Genomic DNA, 23227 nt, shown 5'->3' with positions numbered 1-23227 from the left:
ACAATTTTATAATTGCACTGAATTTTTTCTTTTAATAAAAGCTTTTTAAAAATAAACTATATGATTTCTTTACAACATCATATGCGTGTTAACTTTTCAATTATTTTAATATTTTAAAAATATTAACAAATTTAAGAAATACAAATTCTGTATTAATTTTTAATTTCAACTTATTAATATTATTTATATTCATAAAGATACTTCCTTAATCTCAAATACCACCTTGACCCCGTGGCTGCTTAGTATAAAAAATTGCGTTTCAAAGTCAACCAATCCAAATTATTACACATTGCATTCACTCTTCTCATTTCTCTCTGTCCTGTGGTGTTTCCAGATAATATTCAAATTCCTACATCTCATTCGACTAAATACTTACGTCTAATTTTGACCACCAGCTCACTTGGTTACACCACATCAAAATTAAAAAGCTTACCTTAAATGCACACCTCAGCTTACTTAAAATTCTAATGATCAACAACAAGCACACTAAATTAAATACAAAACTCCTAATATAAAAATCCCCTGTTTATAACCAAAAACATAAAATTTTAGATTATATTTAATGAAAATAAGTTACTAAAATTGTCTTATTTAATTTACATCATAAAATGCTATAATGATTAGTGAATAAAATATTTTATAATATATAAACTGATAATAATATAAACTAATAACTGCATTATGTTTCAATACAATTTTTTTATGTGTAAAACTAAAACAGAGCATTATAATTCACTCGCACATCGTATCATATCTCTGATATTATCCAAATCCGTAGTAGGCACATCTTAAAAAATAACAGGTGCTTTCTTTTTTTTTTAAACACTCGATATTTGGAAATGATTATTGTTTATGTAATTTTGTTTTTTGATAAAATAATTACTCTGTAAGTATCTTATTTTTTGAATCGTTGGATTATATTTTATCACGAATAATTCTCGGTTTACCTTATTGTTATATTATGTGGTATATACACGCCCAAAAAACCAGTTGTTATTGTTGTCATTATTTTTATTAAATTATAAATATTTTATTATTGTACAGTTTATTTTAAATTACGTGCAAATCTATAAATTAAATGTTAACCTATCATAAAATAAAAATACAAATATTTTACAGGTGTTAAGTTAATAATGATATTTTTTTTTTTTTTTTGAAGCACCTAGGTCTATATTGAATAAAATATACATGAATGACGGATATTCACGAATTGATCGATGGCTTGTAGTAAGTGTCGTAAGTTGAATAAGATTTTCCTTCTAGTGAATTATTGTAACTACTATAACAGTTGTATCTACAGTCATCATCGTCGGGTGATGAACATTCTTTAGCGGTGCTGTGTGCGTTGTACGGCCAAGTCTGAAATAAAAATATATATATATTTAGGTATAATAAATATTTTAGGTATTAGGAAAGACAATATTCACAATTCACAGTTATTGCAATTGGTAATAAGCTAATAACGTACCAACACCAATATAATAATATTATTCATTTGCAGGTAAAATATTAACTAGAATTATCAAATCCCTAACAAAATAAAAGTCATTGGCGCTAAACATATTTTATCATTTATTATTATTGTTGTTGTTGTTGTGGTCAGGTTAGGTAGGTTGGGGGGGGAGGGGCTGATAAATTTTTGTAAACGCAATTTAAGATTTTTGTAGCGATTTTCATAGACCATAAAAAATTAAAGTAATTTTTAAATTTTCTTAATATTTCTGGGAGGGCTGCAGCCCCCTTACCCCTTGGCTACGCCACTGATGCATCTGTCTTACATAGTCACATTTGGTTATACAGTGGCATCTGGAAAAACGTTGTGCTTTTGAAATTGAAAGTCATGCATTAATACTAACACAGACTTACATATTATACAATAATAAATATTGTTTCTTTTGTAAATATTTTAATTTAAGTATAGTTTATGGTTTTAACCATCATAGTTGGTCACTAATAGTAATCAAGAAAGCTATTTATGCATATTCGATTCGAAACTTAAATCATAATGCTCTAAAAAATACAAAATATACAAGTATTAAATATTAATAACAAAATATATCATTACTAATACTCACGCGTTACTGTTTCTACATAATTAAACCAATCAATCGTGCAAAAGAAAACCTATTACCTAATCTTTAAAATAGGTAGCGATTTGATTTGAAATCGAGTATTGAAGATTTGATTTTTTTTCTCTAAACAAGTTTTTAAAAATGTAAACAATATTAAGTAATTTGTTTTTTAAAGTAACTCGTTTTATATTTATAAATACTTTGTCATTTATATTAACTATTTGTATTATTAGGACCCAACTATAGTGTAGTACCTAAACTATTTCTGGACTCAACTACTGTACTATTGTTACTACAATTACTACCTGCAGTACAATATCTAATATTTTATAGATTCGTTGTGTACCAGTTTTATCGAGGGGGCTGATACAATATAATATATATATTGTGCCTTGCAACAAATGCCTTTTCCTTTCATTGCATTTTTTTTTTATAAATCAGTGGCGGGCGGTCGAGTGACTTTAACGACCCTTCTACAAATTGGTCACGTATAAATCGTTCAAATTCAATAACTAATACGCATTTTATGATGATTATTTATTGTAATATCGGAAAAACATATAAGAATAATTATAATTTTTCTACAAAATACAAACTAAGATAACACATTTTTTTGAAGGTACAATGTAAATTTAATTTTGTAACAATAATGCAACTTTTTTTTTAAATTGTATTTTCTTATTTTGTTTATAATGAAAATTGGTTATTATATGACTAACTTTGACTAGTCCTTTGAATATCATTATTGACGGTTTCTATACTATATTAAAGTATTCATAAATAAAGTAAGTAAGTAAGTAATATTATAATAAATATGAATAAAGGAACATTAAATAATAAAAAGTGTATTACTGTGAATTTTATTCTAATTAACAATAAATAGATATTTTTATGGTTTAAAAAATAAATTAATATAAAATAACTTGATATTAAAGGTTCAAATGCATCATTTAAAATTTTATATTCAAATATTAAAAACATAATTTAGGTTCTTGAAAATATTTAATATAAAAAAATATTATATAGTACAAATATCATGTTGTCAATAGAAGATATAGAAATTATTATTACTCATTTAGTAATAATTAATGTATAAAATGTTATTGTTATATGCAGATAAAATGTGTAATAAAAATATTTTTGAAGTAAGTCATTAGGTAGTTAATAATTATAATTTTTTTTAAATATATAAACATGTGCTACCTAATAAATAAAATATAAGTTTGAAATTTGGAATCAATAGCCATGGTTATAAGTTATAACTTATAACAATCATAAACTTATAAAATCATGTACAAAAAATATAATAAATATGTAATGAGTTATATATTTATTAGTTATAGCGGGATAGCTTAAGCTAACACACTCTAAATATTTTAATAAATAAATTGATTTTTAATTTTTCACATACCACATATATTATTTACTATGAATATTTAATATTTTGTTACAACTTACAAGTCCAAAAAAATTTTTTAATAATAATTATTAAATTTGGCAACATTGGAAAAAAATCAAAAACAATCGTTTGTTCTCGATAGTATTACTAAAAACGCAGTTACCCAGCATTAAAATATTATACATACGTGCTAGAGAAATTTTTTTTTTACCATCCTGGGTCGGTATATAACATATAGGTAGGTATATTTAGGCGCACAATAATCGCATATTAACTGTGAGTATGATATCAGCAGCGGGTGGTCAGGCGACTTAGACGACCCATTTAGATTTTGGCGTTTTATATAAAAAAAAACCTCCATTTTAGCGATAGTTTATGGTGGGGCATCGGATCGGTAGACGACTACAGGGCTGCTTCATTCAGTCCAAGATAATCCGTGCGTGTAGACAGTTGCACTATATATTGACGTATTTGGTCAACGTAAACTCGTAACATCGTAACCGTTTCACACCTTTGAAGACTGATATCATGGCCCATCCAACAAGGAATAAATTCGACGAAGCGTGGGCAGCCGAAATCGCGAAGAATAAATATCAAAAAAAAATATGTATGGAAATCGATAAATATAATCGGGTGATTAGAGAGCTCAAATATTTACAAATAAAGCACATGCAGGGAATATACGACACGCCCGAAGATCGCAAGTTACTTCAAAAATATGACATTATGGTTGAAGACGGTCGCGAATGGTTGGTGAAGCCGGCACCACATGAAAATGTCGCCGCCAATCTCCTTAAGTACGTGATCAACCTGGAACTGTTTGACGTGCTGCACGAGGCGCACCAGAGCACCAACCACGGCAACTTTAAAGAGATGACCGCCCAAATCCAGGCTAGATATTGCAACGTGTCCAATTTAGCGGTGATGACGTACCTGAGACTGTGCCAGCATTGCGCAAACCGAAATGCGATGGTCTCGGAAATCCTGAATTATGATTTACCGCAACGTGAGCCGTCGCCAATGCGACCGCTTAAACGGGAGTTTAACTTACACGGTTCCTACTTTTCGGTCTACTTCGGATTCATAAACATGCAGGAATACCCTCGCGACGGTTATGAGTACATAATGGTCCACTGGTTTCTTTCAAACCAATTCGTCCACCTGATTCCGCTCCGGAACATAGAGCCTAATAACGTAGTCATCAGCTTGATGGACATTTACGGGACGTTTGGACTGCCAAACTATATCGATGCACCGTTCGATATGCGATACATCCATTCAATAATTAGCCACATCAAGGCAGCGTGGAGTAATGGAGTGTCCATCGCACACAGAAATCCGAATGATATGAACATCTCACAGCATGGCATAAATATGATACATAAGACAATGGAGCCTTGGGTGAACGACGCCAACTTCCGGATCAACTGGCCGTTGAATCTCAAGTACCTACAGTTCTGGATGAACAACCAGTTAAAACCAGGTAAGGTTATTAGCTACATCCTTATACCTACGGTAGTACGGTACAAAGTACCGGCACCGCAGCGACCGGTCTGCACCTTACCGACCGTTACCACGCGCAACGACGACTCGACACTGTCGACTCTCCCACCAAAACGCAGGGCGGAAGACAAGTCGGTCCCGACGAGTACCGGCCGATGGCGATCGTTCTCTTTTACCCCAACTGAAAAAATGTCGACATCGCAAACCTCGTAAATTATATAACCACAGATTGTCTTCTTTTTCTGTTTTCTCCTTTTAGTGTATTTTTCAGATATCCACGTGTAAAAACACAATATACTATAATATACAGTATACGACTCACAATCACAGATTATTGTGTTCTGATTTTTTCTTTGGTTGTTTAACAAACAACCACTGAACCACGTGTTATAAAATATATATATATATTGTATACGATAACGGTACGCCTCGTTTACCACGTAGGTAATCTGTACGACCATTTATTTTTCACGACAATAAATCGTTCCGTAAATTGTGTTGGGTACAATCCTTACCACCTCGACCGGCTCACCGCGCAATCACAGACTCGCCGGCCGCCGTGGCCAATAGGAGGGGGATTGGGTCCAAAACTAAACAAAAAACGAAATTGATATTTTCAGGTATAGAGGTATTTTAGATTTTGAGTGGGACGATGAATATATCGGTTTAACAATGACGTGTGTGTGTGTGTGTGTGAGTTTATAGATTCTGAACGAAACAATGATTTTATCTAATTTATATTTATAGGTGTGGATTTTTTTCTGTCGTACATCAGTAAAACTGCGTACATCTTTTAAGGTGGCTTCTTTTAGCGATTTGTATATACGTAGGTAGTAGATATTTTTGGGGATAAAAATTAAATTATCTTCAATACTTTCCAAAATAATTTGGGGTAACCCGACATTTTACGTGAATCTAGTTTTTGACAAAATTGATTTTTTTTTTTAATTTAAAAATTATTAATTAGATTTTTTCACCAAATATTTATAATAGAATTTCCTAGGGGATAAACATTCAAAGTATTTCCACTCTTTTTGGATATTTTTAGATATTTGACATTTACAACTTTTTTAAACTATTCCAATTTACGTATGTAAATATATTTGTGAATAAAAAGGCTTGAAAATTGAATAAAGTTCACCATAAGTTTAAATTACCCACATAAAAATAAAAATAAAATAGCAAATATATTTTAAAATCTACCTATTAGTATATTTCGACTCTCGAAAGAATGCACTCGTTTGCTGAATTACGACAAGGACAATGTTATCGACGTGTGAAATTGATAAGGGATGTGCGAGTTTGAACGTATTTTGGTTACCACCCAGTTGCGATTATCGTGGACCGGATTATAGTTAAAATTTCATAAAACATTTAATTATTAAACATACGGTTTCTCATAGGTTTTACATAAAAAAATATAAAAAAAATAGTTTATGTTTTTATAGATACCTAGGTGCATTTTTTTTTGATAGTGTACCTAAAAAAAACTTTCATTTAATTGAATATTTATAAGAAGCACAATGATTTTTCACTTAAACGACTCAGATTTTCTTTTATAATTTAAAATATGATATACATAATTTACATATAAACTTAATACTTTCCACGTTTATCTAATTTATAATCTTGTATGCAATTTTCGGAGTAACTATTTGAACTAATTTTAGGTTATTTAAAAGCGTTTTAATTTTTTTTTGTTCAATGTTTAAATTGTACATGCTGAGTTGTTCCTATAGCATATTAAAAATATCGAAAATCAATTGTTTTTATAGACATATGAAATTAGATGGTATTTAAACAAACAATCAAGCAGTTCAATTCCTTCCTTAGACAACTTTAGTTATTTTGTTGTAATTTAAAAAACATTTTTGTCAAGATTTAAAATTTTTCAACATTACGTATATTATTATTTACTACCTATGTTTCTATCTATTCACACTATAGATTGACTGAAACGTTTATAACAATAATTTATGACACGAATATTATGTTATTAATTATTATAATATTGTATAATAAATAAAAAAACGTATTATTATATATAGTACTATACATTTTTTTAGCTTATTCGATTCCGCCCATTGTCCATCACTCATAGTTCATAGTGAAATATCCTTAGAAATAAAGTCTGACAGGCTGTATCCGCTCAGAATCGTTTTTCGTATGTAACCATTTATCATTGAAATCAAATTGAACACATCCATTACTACTCAATGGCGGAGTACACTTGAAATGTTTACAACGGAGTGACTACCCCAAATTTTTAACTTCTTTGATTATTGACATATTTTTTAAACATACTTAAAATCTACCCTTCCACATACCCTATACAATAACCTGAAACGGCATCATTGCGCTTATAATTATTTTTATGTATTCAGCATTTATTTCCCTAACTATTAACTTTTTTTTTTTAGGCTTAAGCGAATCTCCATACCACGATATGTTTAATGGAATTGGTCGTACATTATAAATCCCATCAGAAATGGCGTTGGTAGTTAGTGGTTACAAATTGAACGGTTCCCTTGACCGATTACACAGATTTCACCTGATTGCTTTCCGAAGTGAACTTTTTTAAATATATATGAAATACTGTATTATGACGTTATTATCAACCTTTGAAGCATTCTAATCCATAAAAAATGTTTTTTAATATGCTTATTATACTATTATGACTCAATTGTATTATGTTCTTAACTTAAAGCTGTATCTTATAAAATATTAAAAACATATATGTATTATTGATTATTGTACAATTTTATAATCCTTTTACCCTTCAAATATTTTTTTATGTAAGTACCTGCTTGTATACATTTTAAATATACCATACGGTATTAAAAGTTAATAAAAATACATAATTATTCCCTTTTACAATATAATGTATCACTATAATTTATTACCAAAACAATTAAAGTTTACTAAAACACTAATTTGTGTAATTTATGTTTGTATAATAAATTAATAATTAATAATATAATATATGTATCTAAATTTTGTAATAATAGATATTTAATACTGTGATATAGTATTATCTGAAACATAAATCGAAAAACATTTTACAAACGTTCAAAAATATGCATATTATAATTAAAGAGTATAAATTTACAATTTTATCTAATTATTTTTAATTTAACGTAAAATAATTTACAATCGTTTTTATATTATTTATTTTAATTTTTCTTAATTGCATTGAAATAAATTTTAAATTATTAAAATATTCATAAATAAAATAAGTTGGTATATTAAATATGAATAAAGTAACGTTAAATAATCAATAGTTTAGTAACTACTGTGAATTATATTCTCATTAACGATATAGATAAGATATATAGATAGAAGTCATTCAAATCAATAAAATTATACTAAAATAATTATATTATTATTAAAAATTATCTTTAATTAGTTTAAATATTATTTTAATTTTTTGGAATAAACTAATATTATAATATAATTCGGTATGAAGATATTATATGTTTAAGTCCATTTAAAATTATTTATTCAAGTATTAAAAATAAAAGTTTTTAAGTTCTTACTATTATAATATTGTATATATTGTAATTATTTATTGTTTATTATCTACTTATTATTTTGTTAACTACTGCAATAATTAAGATTAATTATTATAGATCGAGATTTCAATTCACAAAACTAATATATAGGTACTACCTATGTATACAAAACCAGATTTATCGATTGAAAACAAACGAACGAGTTCATGCGTTTTAAGCAAAAGAGAAAAAATGAGAGAAAAATAAATATTTTAGGTGTGAAATACTGAAATCTCATGCAGAATTATGAAAAGTCTAAGGAAAAAGATTTTTTGCTAAAAAGGTTAATAATATTCACAAATGAGAAAATGTCTCACAAAATGTACACGCGTACATTGCATATTATTATAGGGACATTATACAAAGTCACACGTACGCACACGAACAGATACAATACAGTAGGTATACATATTACTATTATTATAACCACTCCGTTCAAGCATTTACAGTACACGTACTTGATGTGGGTGACATACTATTATATTTGTAAAGTATATATATACAGGCATACTGGGTGATTTGTCAAGCATGACCCCTGTAAATTGTTAACCTAATGATTCTTTTTTGAAAATGTTATTGTACCTAGATCAGTGGTGCACAACCTTTTTAGATCCACGACCCTCAAATTAATTTATTTCGATGAGGCGACCGCCCTTCCTACTGACATTATGCAAGTGTATAATATATCCTTACTTAATGAATACAAAAGTGTTATTCATATAAATTAAATCATTACCTAATTTTATATCATTTTTATATTAATTTAATTTAATTAATCTAAAACATAAAAAAAAAAATACAAAATATACATTTTATATAACTTTTCCATTTGGTGTTAAATTATTGCCGACCCCTATTACAATTTTATAACCCCCAGGTTGCGCACCACTGATCTAGATCAAAATTCGAACGAGTAATTTTTGAGTTATTAAAATATGCATAATAAAGATAATAATTATTAAATAATGGTTCTACAAAAAAAGCTGGATATAATATTTAATCTAACAGTTATTATACTCGGCCAAGTTTTAAAAATAATAAAATGATGATGGAAAGAATTTATGTTAATTTGGAATTTGTAATAGTCTTATAAATAACGCAATGAATAAAGTTTAGCCATTGAGAAAATTCATGGTCGTCCGTTTCATTTAAGGCGATCATAATATAGAATAGGTACCCAAATTGCATCTGTCTGTATAGAGTAGAAATTTAAGCCTACTAATTAATTGGATTGTGATCTAAATAATTGTTTTTGTTTAAACTAGTAAATAATTATTTCTATTAATATTTAATATAAGAATTATAATTCATAAAATATAATTATTAGGTCTATCAGATGTTTTTATCATTTTTATATACATATACCTAGTTAAATGATCATTTTGAAAATTTTTTGTAACCAATGCAATTACGAAATAAAGTTAAGATGGCTGCGTACTAGTTGATTCTCGGGTACCTGAACAATTCAATAGAACAGGTAAAAGTATCTGCTAATTAGATACGGGTACCAATTCAAATATTTCCAAAATATATGGGGTGCCAATATTACCACAGAATATTTCATTTGATACTATAAAAATTAATTAAAATGTTGGTAAGTATTCGTAAGTAATAATATGTATTTTAATTAAAGAGCAGTAGAGAGAATAAAAGAGTAATAATGTAAATTAAAAAGTGACATAATAAGTATTTCTGTACATAATATAACAATAATTTAATTATTTTTTCTTTTTATTAAAAACTAAATATTTGGTAAGAGTATATTAGCATAAATTCTTAAGATTAGATTTTATATTCGTTTTTAAAATTGATGTAAAAATTATCAAGGTAATTACATACCCGAAGCGTCGAAGCATACGAATTTAAAATCCCAATAAACTAAATATTTGTGAATGGTATTGGCTCGTAAAAGGTGGTTTTTGATCTGGTAAAAAAATGGAAACTAACTAACCTATATTAAATAAGAACTACGAGTATAAGTACCTATACTATAATATTGCAAAATTATAATTTCATAATTTCAATATATCCATTGTTAAAAAAAAATGGCAGTGAGCATAGTTGGTGAATCACCCTGTTTATAGTAATATTCTATTCTATTTTGCATAAAAATATGTACTACATAAGTATTACCGGTGCCCTCCCCCTCTCAAAGTTTTATCATTCACGCACTTAGACGGTTGGCATTCGCAACTCGTGCGAAAAAAATTCAATAATGACGGCAATGTAGCGCCCATCTCCGTCACTAGGTATAATGATATTGTAAATATTAAGTCTATAGTATTATTTTATGCATAACGAACGTTTGTGGTACAAGATAAAAAAAAATCAAATGCTGAATGCCGGTTAGAAAACACTTGAAAAAAACGTAATTATAAATGGCACAAAATTATAGACCTTTCGCGAAAACTTATAGTATTGGAATCTTTAACCCGAAACTATCATATCATATTAACAAATGTTAATTTGTTTAAAACTCAATAGGTAGATATAAATGCACGTGTTTTATATTTCACGAGTGGTTTTAGTTTTTACCCACAACACCGTGCCGAATTCGTTCCGATGCGTCCCGTCATTTGTTTATTTTAGTAATATTAAATTTTTTGTCTATGCTTCTCCTCTCCACAACCGACGACGAATACACAATTGACATACAATCGTCGCGCTTAGGATGCCGTCGAGAGAAGAGATGTGACAAATTACACCTGTCCAACCATTTGTCTCTTTTGGCCCGCTACCCATTAGTCAAACACTATTCTTCTCCACAGTCAGTGGTATTTATAAGTTGCCGTTTTTTAAAATCTCGGGCTCCGGTACCACCACTCAGCATGAAGTCAGCGTCGTTTTTTTATTTCGTATGTCGACGAACACATTCTTATTAATGATGCGGCATCGTTATAATGTTTCAGACCCGTCCGAATCATCAGTGGTCCTTTGAATCAAAAAGTGTCTCTCTCTCTCTCACTCACTCACTCACACACGTAACACACCAAAGTGCAGTTTATATACAGGATGATTCTTTTAATAATAAAAATCGAAATTTAAAAATCTATAAGCAATTTTAAAAATATTGTTTTTACATAACTTCTAGTCAAAAATCAAAATAATACAAATATTGTTATCGTTATTTTTTTTTTAAGTTTATACTTATTTGAATGACAATATAAGCAAAATATTTTTTGTTTCCTTTTGAAACATACAAATTGAAATTTAGGAGAATAGTTTATAATAACTTATAAGCATTTCTCGGATTTTATACCATTTTATAATTATTATAGGATACAGATAAAAATAGTAGTATGGGTTATAAATATTTGTTTTATGCACCAGCGACTTCAAATAGTCCAAACATGAAATTTTATACTTCCATTTTACGCGTATTTGAAGTATTTTAGAAGTGTAGTGGTAATTTTTACTAATATACACAATATTATGGTTTATTTTGTATTTTTATAAAGCTCTATTATATTGAATGAAAAATATTAGATAATTATGTGTTTATATTAAATTGTGAATTCATAAGAAAAATACCCAAGTTTTCGTATCGTATTAATAAATAATAACAATATGATATTTTAATCTATTTTTCAGTACTCCGACGTTTTGGCCCATAAAATATTATACATTGATGATTTCTTACCTGTATTTATATTTGTTGTTTATTTATTTTTTATTTTTATTATTAATTTAAGGCTTCAATGTCACAAATTAATTTCCATAAATAAATTTTTAAATCCAAAGATAAGATTAATTTTATTATTGTTTAGATTCTAGAATATTTTGTCGTGCGTATTTTAAGTTTGTCAGTTCTTTGAATCGTTTGATTATATAAACATATGAATATTCGTTACGGGAACTCGGTGGGTTAGGGTCAATTGGGACCACAGGTAATAAGGTATAAAGATACCGTCAATGCATATATCATACGAATTTTATATCAAAGAACTCCTTGTTTAAAAAAAATCACATAATTTTATGATGTATAATTCAGCATAACAACTTAGCAGTTGTCAACATTTCTGAATTTATTATGTATTGCCTATTATATTACTTTATTTTTATTTTTATTTTTATACGTTGTATAATACATTTAATTTAATAATCTATAAAAATTTGATAATAATGTACCTAACTCAAATATATTTTATGTAAGATCGTGAATATAACACATATAAAAAACAAATCTTTTTGATTTTACAAAATAAGGAGAACTATGCCCTTAAAATAACCAATATCACAAATTCCGGACCCCTGGCCCCTCCCCCCATTACGGTCTTGCAGTATCATATTATTGTACTTAAAGGTATACATAGTCTATAAATAATTTAATATTACAGTAAATATAAGCTGTTATATAAAATAAATCATGTTTTTTTTATTATAATACGTATAATAATGTATTATTATTAGAGTTGAGTTAAAGATATTTGTTAGATTATTATTGTGTACCTACTTGGGCTATTCGTTTAAACTAAATAATATCACGATAATCTAAATTTAACAGGACAATAACGTTTTAATTAAACCTATTTATGTTAGATCCTAATGTTAACCTTATATTAGGAAAAAGTTCATGGTTTTTGGTTCAATCGTGAAACTAACGTTCTAAAATCCTTAACGATCGTCAATGAATATGAAAGTATGCCAAATTTTAAACGTTTGTTGTTTTACAAACTATTGAACAATTTGAGTTTTGTGAATGTCAGAAAATCTCAGTCCAGCGCACTCCTCAGGATGATATGAAATTGTGAATTTACAGCGAATATATATTTTAAAAATATCTGTTAAATGTGGTAGACCGATGTATACTACTTGAATAAAACGTTGGTCGATCAGAACCCTCAATTCACCACGGGAGACAATATTCTTTAGAAGACTAACCACTGGTCAAAAGGAATAGTCAGATAAAGGCAAACAGCTCATTGTGATACATATTACCTGGTTTTGTTCCTAGAAGCCTTTTATGTTTCGAATCGAAAGCAAATTCCTCAGAAGCTCAGACTACCATCATAAAATGAACGACGACACATTTTATAAATGATTTTTCAAAACTGCACCATTACTAAATAGTGTTATTTTCATGGATAATGCCTCCTATTATTCAGCAAAGAAAGACCTAATTCCAGTCGGAGTGCCTTAGTTGTGTCCCGTTAAAAAGATATAAACGAATTATTTTCCATTATATTCGATGGTAGTAGATTTTATTTTGGTTTCTACTGTTTCAGGGGTTCTCCGTGTATTTATGAGTAATCCTGGGCTCTAATATTATTTTTCGATAAAATGTAATACGTTATAAATTATGATAATTTATTATAGATTGTTTGCTGATTATTAGTTGAAAATCAATAATAGACAAATTTTCGTTCATCAACCAAATAAAAATTCAATCTCTTTACTATCAGTTAATCTTTGTACTAATTATATATAATTGTATATAATATTTAGTTTTGCAATATTCTGAATTTACCAAGTTCATATAAAATACTTGATTAAGTACGGTGTTTAAATTATAAGCAATAACAGTATTACCGTTATCTATCGCTTTTTCACAAAAAATGTAATATTTTTTTTATAGTTCCCATCTGAATATTTATACATTTTTAGATGTTGTTTTAAAAGTAATTTAAGCTAATAGGGTAAGATTAGTTAGAAGCTCACTAATTTCTGTTCGTCAATTTAAGAAACACCGCTAAAACAAAATTAAAAATCAATAAATAGTTCAATAAAATAACAAGGTTAGATTTTATGAATATCTTATCTTTTAAGTATATAAACCTAATTTTTGACTGACATTTTGATTGATAATTTCTATATACATTTTTGATTGAATTTGATTATACTTAATATAATTTGATTATTATCTATATACTTATTTATTATCTGTATTACATTATTGACTATATTGACATTTTATTTGATTTAATGTATATTTTCTTTTCATAAAGTATTTATTATACATTCAACAACAATAAATTATAAGTCAAATGTATTATTTATTTAATAATTAGTTGTTTAAGTGTTTAAGAAAACGCAACTAATGTCTTTAAAAATACAAGATATAATAAATTGGCTAAAAAATAATAGCAAGGTCATAAACCAACTAATGGGTCGGAAAAATTCGACAGATATGTTATAAACGAGTTTTTGAATTTAAGATAATAAAGTCTTATTGCGATTACCTCTTTACCACTGTGAGCTGAATCCCGTAGTGCTTGCGCAGTGGTTGGTAAAACGGGTGGATACGATTGCGTACGCTGCTTATCGGCGGTACATTTTTCATAACGCGATTCCGTTCGTTAATTTAGTACAACGTTGCCACGTTGGGAAATCATATAATTTACCTAAGCGGGTAGAATAAAATTGTGTACCTACTTAAAAATTTTATATGCTAAATTATAAAATATAATCACAAAATAAATTAAATTTTATTTATTCTGTGATATAATAGTGCACATCTATCAAAACATGTAGACATGTAGTTATTTCAATATTATAAAGGAAATCCAATTCGAAACAACGATAAAAATATATATTTAATTTTGAAAAGGTATTAATAAAAATTCGGCTATATCTGAATATCTGATTTAAAACAGATTCAATCTTTCAATAAGATGTATGATAAATATAAAAATGACAAAAATATGGACGATTTTTTTTGGGTACGTCACATAAAAGAGGAAAAGAAGTTATAGAATATTAATTTTATTACTCACAAATTATTAGATGAAGAACTCTGGGCAATAAACACGCTGTTTTCACGTCGATCGTCGCGTTTTGGAAGAATTTTACCACGATACAGCGGCACTAGTTCATTTGGGAAAGCGAACGAACTACGTTTCTTTGGTAGACAAACTATAATTTGCAATATTTGAAGCTCTATAGTTTTTTTATCTAACATTTTATGTCAATTGATTCAAAAAAAAAAACCTAACCAAATTAGTGCCCTAATCTGTTTACAGTACCGGAGCCAAAATTTGTTTTGTGTGTGGCCTACCACAAAATATAAAAATAAATATTAATAAATAAAATATATTATTATTATTATTATTATTATTATTATATATTAATACAGGGGTGTATTTAGAATTTTTTTTGGAAGAAGCTAAGGTATTTTTAATTATATTGAACTTCTACAATTTACATATGATAGGACATATTAAGCAGACTTAATAAATATTTCTTGGATTACGCACCTGTATAAATATATATTAATATTCTGTGGTCCTACGACGAGAACACATTATAAGCGTTGGCCACCGGATAAGACTCTAAGAGACTTTCAATTCGTTGCTGCAGTTTTCATCATCAAAGTAAATATATTTAATTTAATATTATTATATTTTGTATCTCGAATTATCTCTAAAAATATAAAGAGCATAGGTGGATACAGAAATGAGACTTTTCTCATTTCCCAAAAAGTATAGTGATTTTGACTTATCCTCTTTCACCTATACACCGACCATTTATCATACATATACGTATTACGTGAATGTACGTGTTACTCCGACAAGTAAAACAAAAATAAGTGGTCGTCTAGTCGATTAAATGGTCCTAGTTTTATCTCTCTTTATATTTTCTTTACTTCTAGAAAAAACATGTTAAAAATTACGTGTCCTTATATCTACAGACTAAAACTCTAGATAAGACATAAAAAGCCGAATATATAACAGCACAATAAGCTATAATATTACTGCTATTAGTTAGATGCAGGAACAAAAATCAAATAAATTACAATTCATTGCGAAAATAATGTATTTCTACGAGTTAATGATTTATTAATTATTCAACGTCAGCACGTCGGCTGCAAAAACGAATCTATCGAGATAAGTAGAATGTGGTAATGACATTATCGTTAAAACAGTAATTACATATTTTTAAAAGTGTCAATATTTGCGAAACTTTAAACGTCGTATAAAAGTACAAAACCGTGTTTAGTTTACGGTATTATTCACTAACTTTTAATAAGGGATAACTTCTGACTTAAAAAATAAAGAAGTTTGATCGAATGTTCAAAGTGTGCTTTTATTAGTTACTAGTGTATTTTATAGTATAATAAATATTATTAAGAATAAAATTATTACTCGTTCATCTTAATTTTATAGTATGACAATAAATCAAAAAACTGTCCGAATTGTAGTTTATTTTTCAAAATTAAAATTTAATAAAACTTGACTATTTGTAATAAATACATGCGACAACGTATAACATAAATGATTTATAAATTATGTGAACCCAAGGATACTTTCCAGAAAATCGTTAAAGCCTTAAAGGTTAAGCAAATTGGCATCTTGAGTCAACTTTTCCTTGATTAAATTTGAATATTATACCTTGTTTGAATTATGTTTTATGTATAAGTAATGGCCTACGTTAAACGCCTTATAACTAGTGTATAATTGTCTTTTATAATTTTTATAAACATCAAATTGTTTTATTGTACGACATGCAATACGCAATACACATATTAATCATTATCTACATATAATTTTAATGCCAAACAAAACAAAAGCTAAATCATTTTTTGTGTACTAATTAATAAAATTATATCATTCGTTGGAACTTCTCAAACAATGCTATTATATTATTATATTAATTATTGAGATATTTAAAGAATAATATAACGTGAACGATATAATTAAGTGAATTTAGTACGTACAGATATTTATGGTTTTATTGATGTTTACATTAAAATATAGTATTATGTAATGTCCATAGTTACATAAGATAGTGGATTGAAATTTTAGTAAAAACCTTTTTAATTTTTAAATTGATATCATAAATAGTATTCAGTTTTTAAAAACAGTTGCTATTATTAGAAAAAACGTAACAATTTTGAAATGCGTGTTCTTAAAATGTTCTTAATTTAGAGATCTGTGATTTAATTTTAATTAATAATTTAGGTACCTAAGTACCCTTTTCCTTTTTATTAACTAATTAAAATAATCAGAAACGATATACAGGATAAACATATAATATTATATAATTGATTAGTGTATTTATAATCAATGATTAATTCTAATAAAAGTGTATTTTAAAGTTCGAAAATTATTGTAGTTATTAGTTTTCAGTTCCGTCGAATATTTATTTGTGTACGATATTACGATATTAGTAGATAATTACATTTATATATTGGGCAATGCGTAGGAAGTAAATGTACTAAATTATACTAGAGTTGTATAATATTTTGTAACAAACAAAACTCGTCGTTATAGCCACCACGCATGTGTTCTCGATGTGTAAACATAGATTAATTTTTAAAAGGTCGTGGGAACGATGGCGATATACGTTGTGTTTGCGAGTCATGGCGACGAAACTAAGCTACATAAATTGAAAATGACTAGATCAAATGGGTCTCGATAAAATTAAGGCCTATAGAAGCCAAAAAAATAATGGTCGAAATAGGAGACATTGGCGTTGGAAATAAATACAAACTAAATTTAACCGAAGAGCGAAGAGTCGAAAAACAAACAACAATCAACGTGTTTTTAAGACGATTTATTCTGATTTTAAAATGTAAACGTGCGCCATTACTGCTTGAAAATATATATTAACTACTACAATATACATATTTAATTATGTTTTGATTTGATTTCAATTTGCTTGATGAATTTTGAGTGAACATTGAGTAAATATTTAATGTTTAAGTATAATATTATTAAAATTGTTTCATAAAGCAAAAGGAGCTAAGCGGCAGACCTGATACATTTTAGAAATGTAAAAACACACGTAGCACAGGGATGTGTAATTATTATGTCAATTGTCAGTTAAAGTAGTTAAACACAAAGTAACAACTTAATAAATAATTAGTTGTGTTACAGAAGAGTCATCGGAGTATAAACCAGATCTTGATAACAAATATTATAACTATTAGTCAACTATTAATTATAGTTACATTAATATTCATATATTATACTGTTTATTGAGTATGTAGTTATATATTAATTGTATATGTACTATTGTTAAATACATCGTATATTGGTATATTACATTCGTATAACTTTGTTCAATACAAAAATGTATTAAGTTATATATTTCATATCGATTGAATTTGTGTAAATATCAAACCAATTTTAAACAATTTTGTATTTCAAAGAATAAGACATTTTGAATGATTTTTGATCACTGTGACAGCCTTAAGAAATGTAAAGGATGAATAGATTGTTGTAAACTATTGTAAATATAAAATGTAAACGATGTTTGTCTCTACTCCGCGATATGTATCTACTATCTAATATCTAAAAAGTTTTAATCATTTGAGTCACAAGACATAACTTATATTCATAATTTTAACTCGCGAAGATCTTAGTCACATTCCGACAAAAATGTTTATTTTTGAGCGTTACAGAGATAGGCGCTAATTATTTACGTGAAGAGTTTATAGTTAGAGTTAATTGCTCCTTTCAAAGGTACCGTTAAGTAAGGTTTAAAAAATAAATAAAAAACTCTTACATTTTGCTCCAACGGTTATTCAAATATTACGCATATATGTATTAGGATATAAATAAAGAAATATTTCGTGTTTAGTCTTGAAATATATATATATTTTAATTTGTTTTTGTAGCTAGACGTATTATGTGTTTTAATATTAATTTTAAAGTTAAATAGGTATTAAGTCATAAATAATTAACGATAAAACTCATACTTTATATTATTATACTATACCTACATAAATTATAATACAATATTATTTAAAATATATTTTTAAGGTTACAAGAAAATAGCAATATCTTAAAAAATATTTTTAGAAATACATGATTAAAAATGTGTTAAATTTAAAAACTGAATAGAATTATATTTTTAAAATATTTATGATAAATTTATATTGAAGTATAAAAGGTTCATACGTTTTATAAACTATCATTTTTAAAGTTAGCTTGCTTTGATTTTTTACGAGTAGAACGGCTTATTTTTCTTTACCAGTTTATTTTTGAAGATAGGCTTTAAGTTTTTACCTGAAATGTTTTAGATTAATCTTCGTTTTCATGATAGTGATTTTAGTGATTTTATTGAAGGTTGAGCTGTTTTATTACAATTTATTGATTAAATGTCTTGGTTAGATTAATAATATTCTAAAAATTAAATTTTTACAATCAAATAATTTCGCATTACATTTTTAAGTTTGAGATATGTATTGAATCTAATATTATTAAATGTACAATAGTTTATTGTTTGTTTTTTTACAACAAGAATTTTTTATTGTCAATGATTATTTTAATTAAATATTATTAATATATTACATGCAATTTAGAGGACAAAGCTGTTAGTTTTTTCAACAATTATATAACACTAAAATATAGGTAAACATGATAGAATTATGATATTCTACTACTCAAATGAGTACCGATTATTGATTAAACGAAGTAACGGTTTTAAAATAGTAAAATTAAAACCTTATTTTAAATTATATGTACAATGATATGAATACATAAATATAAAACAAGATTTCAATAACACTACTGCGCAGTATAATTAACATTGACATTTAACTTGAATTTATATATACCTAATACTGTGTATACGACTAATATAGTAATGTTTACCTATAATATAATATGAATTAGGCATGTATCTATTTACATAATTTATGTATTGTTACTTGGGCTTCGGTTATTGACTTCATTTCGTTGAATTACATTATAATGAATACGTGATTGGACGTGACATTTTGGAAAAGATTCTGGGTGGCGAACTTTATTATATTTTCTTGTTTATCTTTAAATAAATTATAATTCCGAAACAGGTAAATGTAAATACATTTTAATTGGAAAATATCGGATGAAAATCGACAGATTGTGTTAATTAACATGATGATACCTATAAAGTATAAAGGTTAAGGTACACCAACAAAGGAACAAGTAGTATTTGTTTAGGGTATCCAGTGATCAAAGTGTAATGGTTCAACCATCTGAATATTTGCTTGTTTAGTCCAGTATCTGGTGTTTCAGGGGTACAATTATCCTGGCAGTGGTCATTATAAATTCGAATAAGGTGCAAATGTAACAATATGAAAAAAATACTATTATAATAGCATTACAATAATATTACCTAACTCGCCAGTCACCACAGTTAATATATATATATACATATATATTTATTATTGAGGAATAAGAAAATATCAGAAAATTTACATTATTAAAATAGACGTACATAGTTACAAATGTAATCCAACCATTTCTACTCATATAAAACAACTTAAAAATTCAATAAATTTCCGTCTGTATGGCATTAAATTATAAGCCATAACCATCAATAACTTAAAAACTTAAACTAAGTTACTTTAACAAAAAAAAAAAACAATAAATATCGAAAAATTCTAATGCCTATAAATAGCTTAAAATGCATCAAAATATTTTTAAAATAATAATATAAACATTTGGTGAACATTTCAAGTATTTACGGTTATTCAACTTGAATTTATTATCACAAAAAATGAAAATAATTTGAGATAAAAAGTTATTATATGAATGAATATCTATATTGTCGTTAAAAATTGAACTTCAAACAATCATAAAACTTCAATATGACTCTATAGTAATTGTTTTTAATATAGATTCCAAAATATAAAAAGAACTTTGAAAATGTTCTTAGGTATAAACAAATAATTTCTAATGAATTTCTAACTACAAAATAATTTGTAATTTTCGAGATTTTGACAAATTTTGTCAAACTACAACAAATTTTCATCCAAAACCACCCCCTAAATTTAATATCAAAACATTTTATCAACTACTTATCGTATACATAAACACAAAAAAAAAATATATCAATATATTCAACATTCCACTCAGAATCTAATAACAAGAAAAATACATCAGGTATTTTTTAATATAAAAGAATCCTGAATCAATAATAAAATCATATTTACAGTTTTATCAAGAAAAAAAATTACAATACATAAGTACAGTGAAACCTGACTTAACGGACACCTATATATTATAATGGCGACCTCTCTTTACAGACAAAATGACCAAGTCCCGGCAAAAAGATATGTATTCCAATGTATTTCAACCTGTCTATAACGGACTCTTTGTATTACGGGCACAGCAACTAATATTTTACCCCGGTGATTACATAGCAAATAAAAATCTTAGTTTAAATTCAAATGTAATATCATACGTATGAACAAACCACGAAACAGCGCGAAAACACGATTTACGAAAAAGGGTATTCACACGAGAGCAAATTATTTCTCCATCACGAGTAGGAAATGACCAAATCGAAGTTCAAAAACAAAACATCAAATACTATCCTTTTTTTAAATAAATATTAATATTAAAATTATAATGTATAATATGTATAATATATTTATAACTTATTATATATAACTTCATAGGAGAATAAAACATCAAGAATGCTAACCCAATTCAAAGTATACAATTTCAACCAAAAAAAAAAAAAAAAAAATACGTAAGAATATAAAATCCCCGTCTCTGTTGTCCAGTGAAAATCAACAGAATAATAGTCATTTTTACATCCCTAAACATGGAACCTTAACATGTGCACAAAATATGTGAAAATTAATATAAACACATGACACGCATTATACAATGTAATTCACCAAGCATACTCACCCTCTTTTTTTATTTAATAATGAATTTATTCAAATTCTATTTCATGGAATTTTTTAATATCCAGATATCCTATAAAAGACCATATTTTCACATTTTTAAGATTTTTATTTTTATTTTTTAATATTATTACCTAAGGAATATTCTGTGACGATACAAACTTGTATTATAAATTATTTAGTAAATAATTTCTTGGAGATCTTGATGAAACTAATTTAAGGTAAATAAACGAGTAATTTTTCAGTAATTAAAATGTTTATATAAAAGATAATAAAATTTAATTTCCTTGAAAATAGTTTTACGAAAATATAATATAATATTTTATATTATATTATATAATATAATATGTGTAATATCATAACTAGTATTTACTTTACTTAGATCGTTTTTATTAATTATAAAATATCGACAGATTAATATTATTAAAATTACCAAAATGTTCAAATTATAAAAGACTATAATGTATCCTCCAAATCTATTATTATCACGGACGTTTTGTCTTTAGTAAGTACCTACATAAAATAAAATTACTAAAAAACTGCACGTTCGAATTTTAATACACTTTAAGTATATTATTTAAAAATTCCAAAACATAAGATTTTAATTAACTGCGTTATTGAAGAAGAAAAAGGGAGTAAGTATGCTAGGTTAAATCACCTGTATATATATTATATAGGGACACATTATATAATACATATTATGTGCTCCGTCGGCCGTAGCGCCGTTTACACACATATGTAACTCAAACGGCATTGATTGGTGTTCATCGATGGACGAGAAGGGTAAGGGAAAAAATTTAAGTTTCGAACGCTCACAAAAATAATCCAAATAAAATCCAGCGATGTAGGTTTACGCGCGATCTTTAAGGTTTACGGACGTTTGCTGAGCATCGTAAATCACGACTCTTGTTTTCGTTCGGAAATTTATTGACGACACACCACTGGGTTTTATGTGTAAATAACATGGCGACTCTGTAACCATGACACGGTTCTCGGTTTTTCTTTTCTTTTTATTGCTCTATAGTCTGTATAATAAATATATAATTTTATGCACGCGCATAAAATGAGTCGAATAACGCTTCTATGATCGAGACGATTATTTAGTCGCACGCTGCACGTGTACAACAGCAGTTCGACA

At 27.1% G+C, this 23227-nt stretch overlaps 2 protein-coding genes across 3 annotated transcripts in view; one reads left to right on the top strand and one right to left on the bottom strand.

The window, feature by feature from the left end:
- Positions 1-1122: 1122 nt before the first annotated feature.
- The window catches only part of LOC132922884 (transcription factor atoh7), a 35824-nt gene continuing 13719 nt past the window's right edge, over positions 1123-23227 (bottom strand). For both annotated transcript variants that reach the window (XM_060986610.1, XM_060986609.1), the window contains exon 3: positions 1123-1359. In XM_060986610.1, coding sequence (XP_060842593.1) covers positions 1204-1359 — 156 coding nt within the window. In that variant the 3' untranslated portion in view covers positions 1123-1203. The remainder of the gene's footprint in view (positions 1360-23227) is intronic.
- On the top strand, positions 3703-7629 carry LOC132921371 (KRAB-A domain-containing protein 2-like). The gene is made up of 2 exons (XM_060984362.1): positions 3703-4954; positions 7395-7629. The coding sequence occupies exons 1-2, from the start codon at positions 4000-4002 to the stop codon at positions 7448-7450; spliced, it is 1011 nt and encodes a 336-aa protein (XP_060840345.1). The 5' UTR covers positions 3703-3999; the 3' UTR covers positions 7451-7629.

This window comes from Rhopalosiphum padi, chromosome 2 (assembly GCF_020882245.1).
Source record: "Rhopalosiphum padi isolate XX-2018 chromosome 2, ASM2088224v1, whole genome shotgun sequence".
In the NCBI taxonomy this organism is placed as follows: Eukaryota; Metazoa; Arthropoda; class Insecta; order Hemiptera; family Aphididae; genus Rhopalosiphum; species Rhopalosiphum padi.
This window is presented reverse-complemented; position numbering and strand designations above follow the sequence as displayed.